The sequence below is a fragment of the Lingula anatina genome, chromosome 2, assembly GCF_051362555.1.
Source record: "Lingula anatina isolate TDL-2025a chromosome 2, LinAna3.0, whole genome shotgun sequence".
Taxonomy (NCBI): Eukaryota; Metazoa; Brachiopoda; class Lingulata; order Lingulida; family Lingulidae; genus Lingula; species Lingula anatina.
In genome coordinates this window covers 16,771,653-16,786,215 of record NC_141768.1, presented here as the reverse complement: position 1 = coordinate 16,786,215, position 14,563 = coordinate 16,771,653, and the positions used below count along the sequence as shown (strand labels likewise).

General features: G+C 38.9%; 1 protein-coding gene across 2 annotated transcripts; it reads left to right on the top strand.

Annotated features, from left to right (window-relative positions):
* Nucleotides 1-1,478: 1,478 nt before the first annotated feature.
* On the top strand, nt 1,479-14,541 carry LOC106178583 (uncharacterized). 2 transcript variants are annotated; one of them, XM_013561819.2, is made up of 16 exons: nt 1,479-1,740; nt 5,311-5,856; nt 6,115-6,411; nt 6,730-6,966; nt 7,266-7,341; nt 7,496-7,696; nt 7,955-8,133; nt 8,423-8,634; nt 8,854-9,741; nt 9,910-10,078; nt 10,966-11,043; nt 11,220-11,568; nt 12,131-12,191; nt 12,500-12,538; nt 12,865-13,080; nt 13,617-14,541. In XM_013561819.2, exons 2-16 carry the CDS (start codon nt 5,377-5,379, stop codon nt 13,774-13,776), a joined length of 3,642 nt encoding a protein of 1,213 aa, XP_013417273.2. In that variant the 5' UTR covers nt 1,479-1,740; nt 5,311-5,376; the 3' UTR covers nt 13,777-14,541. The 2 variants fall into 2 exon arrangements, with proteins under 2 accessions (XP_013417273.2, XP_013417272.2); XM_013561818.2 differs by having other exon boundaries at nt 1,480-1,740; nt 12,862-13,080.
* Nucleotides 14,542-14,563: the final 22 nt, after the last annotated feature.

Here is a 14,563-nt window from a genome sequence, read left to right as displayed (position 1 = left end):
AAATGGAAAAAACGCGTTGGAGGCAGTATTTCTATTAATGGATTTGAACACCTTCACATTTGTTATTGAAACTTTTGAGTCTGAAAATAATGCAAAAACGCCAACATTGCTCTCTTTTTATAATTCTACAACAGTGCCGACAATTTCATGACCTTATCTATGGTTACACCGTGAGAGATGTTTGGGGGTGGTCGGCTCATGCCTTGGTTTAACTACCTCTAATCAAAATAACACGATCCAAGGCTGGGCCCCTGGGGACGTGTGTTTTGACAGCGCCCCTAGTTAAAAGCTTAGAGATTGTTTGTGGGACGCTCGGGATTGAGAGCTAATGCTCTAATTCCCTTGGATTTTCCTCCGTTTCGCTTGTGTAAAGGAGTGATTTGATATATCAGTTTATAGTTATATCTGATGGAGTGAGTGTGCGTAGCCGTGTACAGCGTACTGCGTGAGGCGTCTCACCTCAGCGTGGTGTAGAAAGAGGCGTCTCACCTCTGTATGAAAGTGACCAGAGAAGGGTTGTACGAGAGACGCACAGCCTGGAGGGGGGAGGGGGTGGACTGGTTCCGTTCAGGCCATTCTGACGGTATGTCGGATGTCCTTTAATGATCCGTGAAGCAGCTCACGTCCATGGCATGTGAATGCAGCTTTTTTATTATTTGCCCTTCGTGAAACGAAATTATTGTAGGCCCCTACTCGATAAATATTATATGTGATTTACAACTCGCCGGACTTGCATTTTCTATGAGTTACGAAAAAAGTTTTATTTACAATAATATGTGATTTGATGACTTTATTTCCCGTGAAGTGTGATCAATACTGGTCCCCCTATCCCCCAATTGGGACCCTCTCAGCAGTGTGAAGATTTTCACTGGTAATACTTACGCGTACCAAACTGATTGACGTCCGAATGCAAGTTATATAACAAGCGGAAACTCATTCTTGTACTCGGACGCTACAGTATCACGGGAATGGCAAACCCTTTGATAATATCTCTCGTGTCAAATTTACCTTCTGGCGGTTGATTTTATCGAGAAATGAGCGCAGACTAGAACGTCGACCGTTAATTAGTCGATTACTTCTTAAGAAAGGTCAGCAAGTAAAAGACGTTAAAAATAAGGGAAATGAAACAACTTGGTGCCTACAATCTTAGATAATATTTGGGGTTCTAGATCCATGGTTTCCGCCCAAACAATGAGAAAATTATCTTATAGCAAAAATTTTATGAAGCGCGCGCCAAGTTCATATAACTCTTATGTTGTGGTAAAGAATTTTGTATAGATAATCCAAAATGAAAATGCAAGCAAAATCTGGATAAATCCTTCCTTCCAAAAAGAATACTATAGAAAATGACATTGCTCGCATTATTCGGATTATTCATCTTGCAGTTACATTATTCAGGGCACTCGGTGATTAAGTCACTCCTATATATATGTATCCGACTTCCCCTTGCTTTTAGGACGTCAATTTTCACTTGGATAAACACGTCCCTATACATTGTACAATCCGCACACAGAGGGACATAACAAGGGGAGACAGGTCCGCGAAGTTAGACTCGTCCGTGTGAGAAATGATATTAGCGGCGTACCAATACTAAAGTGCCATTTCGATTCTCTGGTGCATTTAAACAAGCTCACCATTCACCAACCACTGACATCTGGCTGTAACATTTTCAGGATAATCGAACTCAAATTAGTCGGATGAGACTGTTCTGAAGATTCAAAATAAAGCTGAGGAAGTGAGGTAACGTATTTATGTATCTTCCTTTCAAACACTGGACTTCATTTCTGTCAGCGTTGCCTATTTCAAGTAGAGAAATTGTCCAGTATTGACACTATACCAGTGCACTATGTGCGCTTATATGCATTCATATATAATGTATAATGGGCTATATATTTAAGTGTAGGTCGAGGGCAATATGTAGTGTAGTGTATATTTGCAAATATATATCTTCAATTTGCCGCTTCAGTGGTCTACTAGTATTTGTCACAAATGCTCGATCCATATCACTAGTCGGTGGTTGGTAGTCTACCACTGTTGCTCCTGGATTGCCTCAGTTTTCGACCTTACATGCTAGATACTTAAGTAAGATCGACAACAAAGGCAACGTGGTGGCTTAATGACAGCTAAAATACCATCCGAGGGAACAGGTCCCTCTCAGTGTGGACAAGCAAAATTAATTCGTCCAGGATCTTTACTGCTGTAGTAGACAACGCAGCTCATCAAAAACAATAAAAACATTCGACTGACCCGGATATAAGCCTTGACCCACTTTGTACTTTTAGGTGACTTTTATTTAATGCAGAATAATGAACTGATACTTTTATTTACGTGCGCGTCTGCCAAGATAACCGGTAACCAGTCCATTGTACCGACCGCTTAAATGGGGGAGGGGTCCAATAAACCGTACCCTGCCTTGCACATAACATGAAATATGCAAAGGATGCTCCCCTCCCCACCCCTAAAACGCACATCCATATCACTCACATTTGAAGCAGCCTTTCAAAGTGAAATATATATATAATCACACATACATAGGTCAGGACAGTGCAGTAAAAACCGGTTGTGTTAACTCCACTTAATCAAAACATACCAAATAGCGCACATATAACATTTGCGGGGCCCGACCAAGACGCTGGAACCTAATTATTATTTATCATAAAAAGAAAAAAGTACATTTGTAAATCTGATTATTTGGATGACACAGACATAGCTTTACAAATCTACCAATATGAATTACTGTTCCGTAAAATTATCAATATTTTCATGATTCTTCCATTCACTTTAATATATACTAATATTTGTTTCTCTTTGTTTCGAGCTTAACGTTCCCCCTTTATAACAACTTTTCTTTTAACTCAAGACATCCTAGGAGAAAAGCTAAGAATAAAAACATTTTAGACCGTAAAAATCCACTCTAGAAATTCCGTGTACCCATTGTTTTTAACAAATGTTATAATCAACATATTCAATGTCAATACTACTAGTTTAGTTTGGTCGCCATCAAGAAAGTGACCCACCCCCTCAAAGCTACTAAGCATAACCAGTGATTGACCAATCAAATGATTGCACAGATATTGAGCATTTGTCCCCGTTTTCACTGACCCGTGTCATCCATACATTTCCCCGCTATACCGTTCGAAACGCGGGAAAATATAATCATCCGGAAATATATACATGTACCCTCCAGGGGCGGACAGAAGCCCTCTCTGGGTCTTCTGAAAGATGGTCATATTTTTTAAGTTTACATTGACGGGCATCTAATTTTTTCTGTCAGAAGACGGTCAAATGGAAGATGGATCAACAAAGATAATTTTGAAGACTGTCAAAAAAAAAATCTCGGGATCCGCCCCTGTCCTCTACCAGGACCTCAGATTGATTTTTCACTAAACATTCACAGATACATCTATAGCTACTTATACGCACTTTTCTGTACAGCCCAGCAAAAATTTGTCCATAGATTTGACGTCATCACTCTGTTAGCCTCTGGTAGAGAGAAGAAAACCCTTAGGTCTGGCAGAGCTAAACAACAGTCGTAGAACGAGCCTGTAGCAAACAGGGTGTTAGGAAACCACGTAGATATCATTTGGGGACAATTAATATTGTCCTAAATCAGCAGCAATTAAGTTATGTTATCATGTGAACGATGGCATGTAGTGATTTTTTAACGAGTTTTCGAAAGTTTAATGGTGTCCATAAGGTTAGAAGTTACATGGCGTATTTAAAACTAGCCTATACATTGTAGTAGCACATGACGTCATGTGTTGCCTTTTTTATTTTTGCACATGCTCCAACATTTCTATTGAAGGTGAAAATATATGACATTAAAACGGATTAAAAAACTGTTTAACTATTTTCTCCATTGCTCCGCTGCAATACATAAAGTGCACATCTTACCGTCTGCTATTGATTCCAGCCTATCTATCTCGCCAGTAAGGAACGCACATTCATGGCCATAAGTTCTATGAAATGAATATTATACGATATCGACAATCCTGCCAATGAAATAATTTAGCACTGTGTGCATTTTATCTCACTGGTCACGATATCGATTGGTAACACAGAATGATGGCGGTGCGTGGCCACTGGTCTTGCTTATTTTCTAGTCGATAAGTGGTAAGATGGTCCTATACAGGCTTAACAGTCAGACTCGGTGTAGCTTGCCAGGTGATTGGGACAACGTTCTGGAATTTCATGACAGGAAAGGAATAACTCAGACTTTCGGCTTTCCCGTCAGTGTCCTCATGGGGTAGCACCCAGTAAAGAATTTTGTGAACATGACTAGTGAATATTTCGAAAGCTTGGCTGACTTTTTTTAAGAAGAATATGCATATGAAACTAAGGAAACAAGTTAACATTTTCTTGAGTAATATAGGAATATTGTGATGAAATGGGGGCCAATTCAAAATAATTATAACTAGAAAAGTTCTGAGAGCACTAACTCCCACCAAGACAAATAATTAACTAATGATTAACCGTTTATTAAATGTTGGATCATCACCAAAATCTTATCACTCCTAAGTTGGACCATTTCTGACTTATCCTGGAAATTTCATCAAAATCCCCCCCCCCCCCCCCCCAAAAAAAAAAAAAAAAAAAAAAAAAAAAAAACTGAGTTAGACTGGTGACGAACAGACAAATGGAGTTAAGGACAACCTAGGACCCAGGTATCTTAGGGTTATTATGTAATACCCGAGTAATGGATGGTCACTGAGGGTGTGTTTGCAACTTCCTGCAGATAAGAATTTTATTTTCAAAGTGTCAATTTTGACTTCCATGTATGATTATATCCAACCTCGGGTCATTGCACGGGTTGACACCTGATATCTTTGACCTGCTGGTGAACTTAAGCTACTGAAATGACGGGCTTTACCGCCTACTTGGCTTGTCGCCTAATTACATGTATCTCTTTCTACGCTAATCACACTCGCTGCAGATAGATCTCAATGTTGACTAAGAACAAAATTTAGAATAGCATCTAACGATGCTTGGTGGGCACTAGGTGACAACGGGCCGTGTATATAACATATTTTATATTTCTTCGTTTATTTAGCATATTCGACAATAATAAAACTGGTATTTAGTTTTATTGATTGAATTGGTAACGGTAACTTTACTTCAACGGTGTGGTGAATGAGTGAAACGATACATCCCTCGCGTTTTTAAAAAATGAATAAATATACAGCACTTTTTTGTCGCCTATTTACTCTCTGTGCAAAAATAAAACAGTGTGGAGTGTTTGTTCTTTCTCTCTCTCTCTCTCTCTCTCTCTCTTTTCATGTGGCACGATTTACCTTTTTATTTCTTTTTCAGGACCTTTACGTTGTAAGCCCTGTCTCACAGAAACTGTACTCCATCTTAACACCAGCAACACCAACGATGGCATCAACCATTCCAGACATTGGGGATCTAAAGCCAAAGCCCGAAACAGAAGATGTTATTGAAAACGAGGATAATTGTGATCTGAAAAGACCTTTCAAGCATGTCAAACAAATTTTCAAAATGTACAACGCCGTGGCTACAGAAAACTTGACTCCAGAGCTCTCTGAAATGGCGCTTATACTAGGTGGGGAACTGAAAGTTGTCGAAAACCAGCTCAACATGTATTACAGCCAACAAGATAGAGACCCTGAATATTTCAAAAAGGTTGGACAGACTACCAAATGCATGAAAAGTTGCCTCGTGAAAAAGAAAACGAAGGACTTCGTCGCCTTGTGGAAATCTGCCAAAGACGCTGCTGTCCTTGCTCTGGTGTTCCGCCGACTGAAGCGCCAGGCGGGGATGATGAAACTGTTCAGCAGAGGCACCGGCATAGATATTGTGGACAGACCAAGCGACGAAGTTTCAAACCAGGAAAAAGTAAGCATTTAAAAAGTGAAGTAAGAAAGGTATAGTTTGTGTAACCCAATTGTTTCAATCAGTGATCTTAAGATTAAAATTCAGAATCAAACTTGCCCGCCAACCTTCAGTTATGTAAAAACAGAATGTTTGTCAAATCAGGGCGGATTTGTAAACCTAATATATTAGATTAAATAAACTTTTCAATGACGCTTTTCGTAAGTAACATGAATGCCAAATCTTCAATTTCTCTTTTAATGAAGAAAGTATTTTTTCAAGGTGGTGGTTGTAGTCGATAAGTTTTCCGAAGCACTCAAGCGAGCAGACGAATTTGGTCTCACCAACGTGGGCGAACATATTTTAGAGGGTGCGATCGGATTGGGCGACGAGCTCCCCTATATCAAGACTGCCCTGGGGATTATCAGCAGCGTATACGGAATCTTCAAAGCCAACGCCACGCTGCAAGCCGAGGCTATGGACTTACTGAAAGTGATCAGAAATGTGGAGGTGATTGTCGGTGGTTCTCTGGTGGCGCAAAACGAAGAACAGTCTTTCCTGTTGGAGCAGCTTGTGGAGGTAATAGAGTTTACAACACAATAAACACCTGTGGTACACTCACAATTAACTATATTATAGTGAGCAATACAATAAATGTATGTTTTTCCTCAAACTTAATAACGAGTATATGTGCCCTCTTCTAACTTCTAAGTCATTGTATTGAATTTGACCTTGTTATAAATCCACATCGCTGTGCAGACAACAAAATAACTATTCGTGCCTTGGCCATGATAGTTTGCACCCCAAATAATTTATTACATGTCACAAATTTTGTCATCCATCTTTATTTTTCAATAAGATTCCACTATTTAATCATTCCACACAACCCAATTTTAGGTTTTGGAGGTGGCAGAATTGTATATCATACAGTGCCTCCTCCCCGACCAAAATGCCATTGCCAAGATTCTCAAAGCCACCGCCCGCGTTGAAAACCTCGACCAGCTGAAGGAGGAGATAGTAAAGCAGCTGACTGAAGCCATGTTTGCTGAAAGTGTCCACCAGAGTGAGCTGCTGCAGAAGTTGGACCAGAAGGCTAGCAGCATGCTGGAGATGAAGGTGACACTGGATCAAATTGTAAGTGAGAATGCTTCTACGTCTTCTACCGGTAACTCCAATATGTAATACATAGCTTGGTCACTTAAAACAACTTGATATTTTGTTTTTTTTTTCTTTGACATATAGGGCGCTATGATTTATGCATACATTAGTATAGTGCATATAGTTGTACCAGACGGAAGTAAAAAACAGAATATCCTCATCTGCTGGCAGTTTGCATCTTGGTTGTTATATGAGTAAATAGTTACAAAGGTTCCTATGATACTGGCACTAGATCGTATCACAATATTTTTGTGGATATATATTTGTATATTTAGGCCAACCGTCAGCAAGAGCAGGTGGAAGAATTGATAACTATCAAAGACAATATACAAGAGCTCGCTCAAGGATTGGGTAAGAGTTAATATGTGTACTTGTGAGTAACAGAAACACGTTGGGAAGATTTTCTAGCTTTTTTATAAACCGCTTTAATCAAATTTCTATTGCTCTTTCATAATCCTAACAAATTGATATATGTTTCTGATGCATTTGATACTTTTCGACCTAGCTCCTTCAAAGTACAAACCTGCATCCAAAAACTTCCTCGAAATTGATGGCTATCGAGTCAAAGTGGAAGGCGGACGCCATTTTAAGACAGCAGAAGGAGAATACGTCGAACTGGGGAGTGGGTATAATTACTGTCTACAGCTACGAAATGGAACAAAACACAGATGCCGTGCTGAAGTCAAGATAGATGATGTCTTAATAGGTATGAAACACTGACAGGGACAAATAGCTTTTAAGTTAAAACTATTTATTTTCCAAAATGTCCGTTTAAATAGTATATCTTATTTATTTTGTTCATTTGATTGATTGAGGTAATACTGACCTTGCTGAACGCACCAGTACCCTTGTATATCTTATTGTAACATACGTTCTTATCATACTAAAATGCTATTTATTTTGTTATTAAAATATCACAGAGTGTCACAAAACTACTTTCAGAAAGATTTTATTTATACTGCAGGTATGTTTGCTTTGAATGGCGAGGAGGAATATTCCATTGAGAGACCGGTGACTCTGGCCCGTCGGTTTATGTTCTATTCCACTTCCAAAGGGTCCAAGATAGAAGATTCTGGGATCGAGAAGAAGAAAAGAGAGAATGGGTTGTTGGAATGCACCTTCACGCCAGAGTTGGTGTATACGGTGGGTAACCAACGACTGCCTTTGATTTTCCTTCTTTCATCCTTACTGCCCATCATCTATTGTTAAACAGAACTTGTTTCAGGCTGGAAATAAGTGTTGGGTTTTACTTTAGATATTTTTGTGAGCTTTGCAGAACAAGTTTATATGTAAATGTACTAATAAGTTACATCCAGTTGCCTGCAGGCCTAAATGTTGTGTATTGCCCTGATTGTACTTATTAACGTTTTTGTATGTCAGACACTATGTTGTTCCATATGCCTTATATAGTTTACTCTCCTCCCATCTCCAGTTTAAGGTCTGCCACCAGAATTATGCAGGAGTGTTGTCTGAACCCCTCACTGTCGACCTGGGACCAGAACAAACATTGTTGGATCTGGTGAAACAAGTCGCTGGCTCCGTGCCATCTGCTGAGAGAGATATCGAAGCCTACGTAGTCAACTTCGCAGACCAGTTTGTCACTCATTATCATTTTCAAATGAGGGCCATTTCTTCCATCTACAGGTAGGGGATCAGCGTTTTGTTTTCAAAAAGCACGCTTTTTAGTTAGTAGGCAAGGCTGTATGATTAAATTTTGAAACCACGACGAAAAGGAAACACCTTTAGTGTCCAATTAAAATGATCGAGGATTTAAAAATAAACAGATCAGTCATTTATTTCTCTCTTTCAAGTGGATTAGGTGGTTATGAATTTGTAGCGCTTTTTATATATTTACCTATACAGGGATTGGATGGACTCGTCTTGCGAAGTTGTCCTGGTAAGAGAAATCGCTAATGAGGTTAGCGTAATTAATCCTGTCGACGCAGAGAACGTCACCACCGAGATGTTCACCTGTGGCTATTCCTCAGATGTTACTGCAGAGGTCGTCTCGCGGTACGGCGCTCCCAGTCCCGAGGACGTAAGAGTCACCAGGGAGCAATCCCGTTCAAACTTGAAAAGGAGCTTTACGGCACTTTTGTTGAAAGGGTTGATTGAAGCGTCTGATCCTCCTAAACTGGTCACGTTGGTCATCTTCAAAAGCCAAGATCTCAAGAGTGAGGTTCAAAAGGCACTGAATCTAGGTCCAGACAGCGCCACGGCGATTAAGATTCTGACTCGACGTGACTCGTCATATCGAGAAAATTTAGCTTACAGAGCACGCGTGGTCATTGAGAAGGACATGCCACTCAGAGTGACCGCGTTTGATGGCCGGCAAGACACAATGGTCGTGAAGTCATCCATTACTCTCTCTGACCTGAAGAATGATTTGGTGGTACGGCGCCTGATGGAGGAGGACGGCGTTGCCTTGGTACACCAGCACAAAGACAGAGGGGTGTGTGAGAGCAAGTATTCCTTCGACGAATTATACGAAACCATTTACATCGCGTTCGAGGGATTTTCAGATGGGTCAGAAGTCATCGTAAAACCAACAATGTTCACGTTCGATGTTCATTTTCGAATGCCAGGGTGTTCTTTGGTCCTCCAAGTGAATATCGAGGCTTATAAGACCGTCGCGGACCTGAGAGAACAAGTGATGGTAGACTTTAAAACCCATAGCTCCTGCAAGCTGGATACCTCATTCATTTTAACACGTGACAGAGGGGAGAAGCTACAAAGCAACCGACATCTCAGGTATTCATTAACCTTCAATTACATAGTAAGTTAAGCTTTCAGTGAAGTTTTTATAATAGTAAATCAAAATTAGCATATGGTAACTGGTTAAGTCAATAGGACGCACGCATTCCTTGCCTGACATGAACAGTCACGAATGGTGAACACTACTCATGCTTTTATTTTCAGGGATCTTGGCCTTAGTAGGAGCCTAATATTAATACCTAGACAAATGGAAGTTCCAGTTCTTACTCACAAGACAATGGAAAAGCTTGACAGCATCCACGTGTTATGTGATGAAACCACCTTGCTTGAAGTTGAAAAGTCAGTTCAGAACCTGATAAAAACCAAGGGAAAGGTATATAACTTATAAGTTCTTTATTTTGTTTTATTATTATTATTATTTTATTATTATTTTTTTTTCTTTTGAAAATAAGATGCTTTGTACTAACGGGGTCGTCTATTACATGTTTTAAAATGTGTGTCAGTCACGCAAAATATCCTATATTTGTTTTATTGTATAGCAATAGATATTGATAAATAGATTCATGTAACTATAACACATTATACGGTAGCTCGTTTGTAGTTATTACGAGCCGTTCAAAATTCACGGTACATTACCGTAGTGCACAGACACGGCGTGTCTGTTTTTATAACCATCACCTGTGTCTGTCGTCGCCATCACCGTCGAAAACCAGCCAGAATAGATTCTATTACTTAAGGCATGACATTGAACAAGCCCTGTGCTCGTTACTTCTAAATGACCACATTACTGGTAGCACATAATTAAAAACGGGTCTCAATTGCCCTGTTAACCGTTGTATTATAGTGAATCAGAAATGAAAATGTCCCAATTATCGTAAGCACAACGTATTACATTTATTCTCAAATTTATAAAAACATTAAGAATAAAATAAAGCTTGGTTTCTCTTTTTTAAGTTATGCGTCTTTGTGATTTCTTAAACATATTTGCAATTTCAAGGTGTGACTTTAAGGTCCCGTGGGATTGAAACTCTTTGCTATGTACATGTTCTGAATGTCCACATTAACTATAGTACGTAATTAAAATTGGTGGAGATTATGGTGTAAGGCATTAAGTAATTTCAGGTCAAATTTGACCAAAACTCCGTTTTTTGCACTGCCATTGTTATTTTCATGTTGTGTGTCTCTGCATTTCACAGCTTTGCTGTCTTGTTTCGTCTAGGCTTTTGCATGTTTGACAAATTTTTCTTTATCGTATTTCAGGAGACTTCTGGGAAAGATCAAACACAAGTCTGCCTTCTGCTTATAGATGAGGAGGATGTTGTGAGCTTTTATAACTCCGTAGGTTATCAGTATAGCATATATAATGCTCGAAATGAAAAAAGAAAATAAACGTATTATTAAACAAGAGAAAGTAGTGCAAATCTATTTGAAGCACTCAATTTTACAAGGCTCGAGATAAAATTTGCTACCGTGCTGGTGTCTTTTCTTAGTCTTTTTCATCTTTTCATTTTCAGCTGATTGATGACGCGACCGTGCGTGGCAGGGAACAGTTACCTCTCAAATTCTTGACCGCAAGGTGCCCGGTCATCGATGTAATTATATCCCAACCCATACAGGTAACCTTGAACATTACCAGGAGCAGTCCGAACAAGACATGGACTAGAGAGGTGGAGACGGAAACATGCGCCACGCTGTATCATGTCCTTAAGAAAGTCGTTGAAGATCCCAAGGAGACCGATGGCGAGCTAGCCAGCCAACAGGTGGATGGTTTTTGTGTGAGCGGCACTGAGCGTGTTCTCGCAGAAGAACGGAAGTGCCTGGTGCAGCTGGGCATTGAAAATCAGTCTGTCATCAACCTGATAGGTAAGTAGGTAGTGGTTTAGATCCAAAATAATCTCCAAAAGCCGACCAGCATGATAATCTTATATTATATACATGCTTCTTTAAAGCACATCACAACCCATTACAAAAATAACTTTTTACTGTCTGCAACCTACGTGCACATCTACATGTAAGTGTACACTTGAAATAAATCAAGCTCTGATAGCACCTCGCGTATGTTGAAATGAATCAATTGTTGCAGGTTTCTGTTATAAAAGACAGACTGAAAATTGCATCTTTTAAAAAGTGTTAAAACGCATTCCTTGTGAGGTTACTGTCATCATTATTAGGCAGTTAAATAAGGCAAATATATTTGTCAAGAAAAACTTGATTTAAATAAACTTCTTAACACTTTTCAGCCATTATTCCATGGTAATACAGTCTGCAATCGGTATTTGGTCGATCACGTTTAACAAAGCCTTACGTCAAATGCATTACGTAACACTCACATTATTGGCAATGTAGTCCGATTCCTGCATTTCATTGTCTAAACTCCGTCATTTGAAGTAAAGTGCCCTCCAATATGTTTTTTTTAACTTTTCAGATGTGGCAACTCATCAACAGGATTTAGTAATGCCCAGACCAGATATGTCTCATAGTCGACTGTAAGTATTTTTACAATTGCCATACGGTAAACCCACTAAGTCACTATGTATCCAGTGCTTCCTTTCATCATTTCCCCCTTTTAAAATTCTGTTTAATTTACTAATTTTTTCTTTGGTTCAACAAATAGATTTTCACTTTTTTGGTATCTAAAGAAACGTTTATTTTAATCGGCAATATTTTCGTTGTGTAAAACTATTTCCTTTGTCAGAAAAGAAGCCCCTTTTACCTTCGTTCAATAGGTGAATTTCTGTGGAAATGTCACAGCACTGATTGATTAAGATAGGCATTTCCTGTTTCATCATTTCAGTGCTGAATGGGGTGGTGACAGTATTGGTGAAGATTTGAGGTGAGGAATTTGTATCTACACAAGTCACAGAGATGGAATATTTGAAATATTTTTTCAATTGTTATAAGTTATGGTGACCATAGAGATTGACTAAACATATGATTTTCTGTTGTTCTGTTATTTTAATTAAAATTCTGTGTTGTTATTATTATTATTATTATTTTATCTAAAAAATTCTGCAAAAACCAAATACTCCACAGAGAAACAAAGTAGAAGAAAAGCATCCATTAAAGAAGCCTATTTAATTATACCAAAAAGAATAAATAATCCTAAAAATCTTGAGCTACATGAATTTACGGTAATTCTCACTTCATACTGAGAAGCAGCACACCCGGGCAAAGATATCGACAGGAGGATTTTCTTCAGGAAGACATCTCCCATATTAGAGAGCGGCTCGATGAGGTGCATTCCATCAAAGAATTTAAGATTTCTGCCGGTGCCACCACATTACAAGGGCATACCAATCAAGATTTCCAGAGCGTAGACAATTTCCCCCTTAATTTTTCCAAGAAGATTGTCCTTGCTCTCCGAATGGTCGCCAGGTAACACACGTTGAATATTATAAAAATCGTATAAGCGTATTATAAATTTCAGAGCTGTACAGACATACAAGAGGCTTTAACAACTACGTGAAGATTTTCTTTCGTGGAATTGAATGTGCAGTAATGTGGCCATCAACTTAAAACTGCAAATATTTAGATACAAAGATATTTAAAGTGCTACAGTAAGACTTTACTCATAGGGGACCCCGGGGCTAGTTGGACCCCGGGGTAAGTTGGCCCCCCATCAAGTCTCTTTAATAAAGTTACTTTAAGATGGTATATTATTTTATTTACACTCACTGCTGACGCTTTCTTAGCACTATTGGATACGGTCATTTTACCAAATGATGTGATCAATTCTTTTATCCCACAGTTCCTTTCTCATAAATTGATGGGGGGGGGGGGCAACTTACCCCGGGGTCCAACTAGCCCCGGTCTCCCCTATATGGCGTATGGAGGATTGGTTGCTGCATCTTGTCGTGATTGCTGTTGAGCTAACGTTAAATAGTGCCCGTTATCATTTCTTTTCCTCACAGAAAAGGGGATCAACACCCTCTCCCGATGGAAGAAGAATGTGTTCCTTTACACACAGTCAGATATTGCAGCAGCGCCATGGTGCGACCGGTAGATGGCAGCACTGCGCAGAGCTACGCCCCGCCTCCTGTGCCTGATGATGACGATGAAGACGATGATTAGTAAAGACCTGTATCTAAAAAGGGCAAAGCTGACATTCAGATTGCCATTCAGTTGACAGTAGTATTGACACTGGCATTTAGATTCAGATATTCAGATTTTCTCCGCCAGTCACACATGCGTATTTTGTAATCCAAATTTTGTGGTGTCTCAAAAGAGCAGGACATTTTCTATTTAATGATACATAATGATGATAAGTCGACAGTTAAAATTATTTCGAGCGTGTTCCGTTTCTTCCTGTTACTTGAAATAATCGGCAGCAAGACAGCAAGTTGAGAGAAAGATGGAATCGGTTACTGGTACTTTTTAACTGGACTGTATACATTGTAGCAATATAGACTTTTGAACAAATATAATATATTACCAATAGCAACGTATTGACTGTATTTAGTCAGGACAACTAAAGTACTATTATTAGGTGATATTATTATTATTATTATTATTATTATTATTATTATTATTATTTATACCGTTTTATACAATTCACACGGGGAACTATACGAAAACATGTTTTGTTGGTATAGATTATCTTTATCTGATAATATCGTCCATTGTTTTTTCCTTCTCTTACAAAATAGAGTAGAAGAAATGGTCGTATTTATGATGCAGTCTTCAATGTTGTAGTACGTTAATATAGTGTGAGGATGTCCAATATCTTAATCTAGTATACTTCACAAAATTAATTTTCTTCCACAACAATCTTGTTTCTTTTATGCTTATATCGACGCCACTAAAAGAATAATTAGTAAATAAAATAGCTAGAAAGAGCCCACTATTACTGAAGCTATTC

What these genes read in the sequence shown, in the direction of transcription:
- LOC106178583 (XM_013561818.2), top strand. Translation starts at nt 5,377, where the DNA reads ATGGCATCAACCATTCCAGACATTGGGGATCTAAAGCCAAAGCCCGAA. An exon ending in AGAGCTCGCTCAAGGATTGG is followed by an intron (nt 7,342 to 7,495) that starts GTAAGAGTTAAT and finishes TTTTCGACCTAG; the next exon opens with CTCCTTCAAAGTACAAACCT. An exon ending in GTCTGTCATCAACCTGATAG is followed by an intron (nt 11,569 to 12,130) that starts GTAAGTAGGTAG and finishes TTAACTTTTCAG; the next exon opens with ATGTGGCAACTCATCAACAG.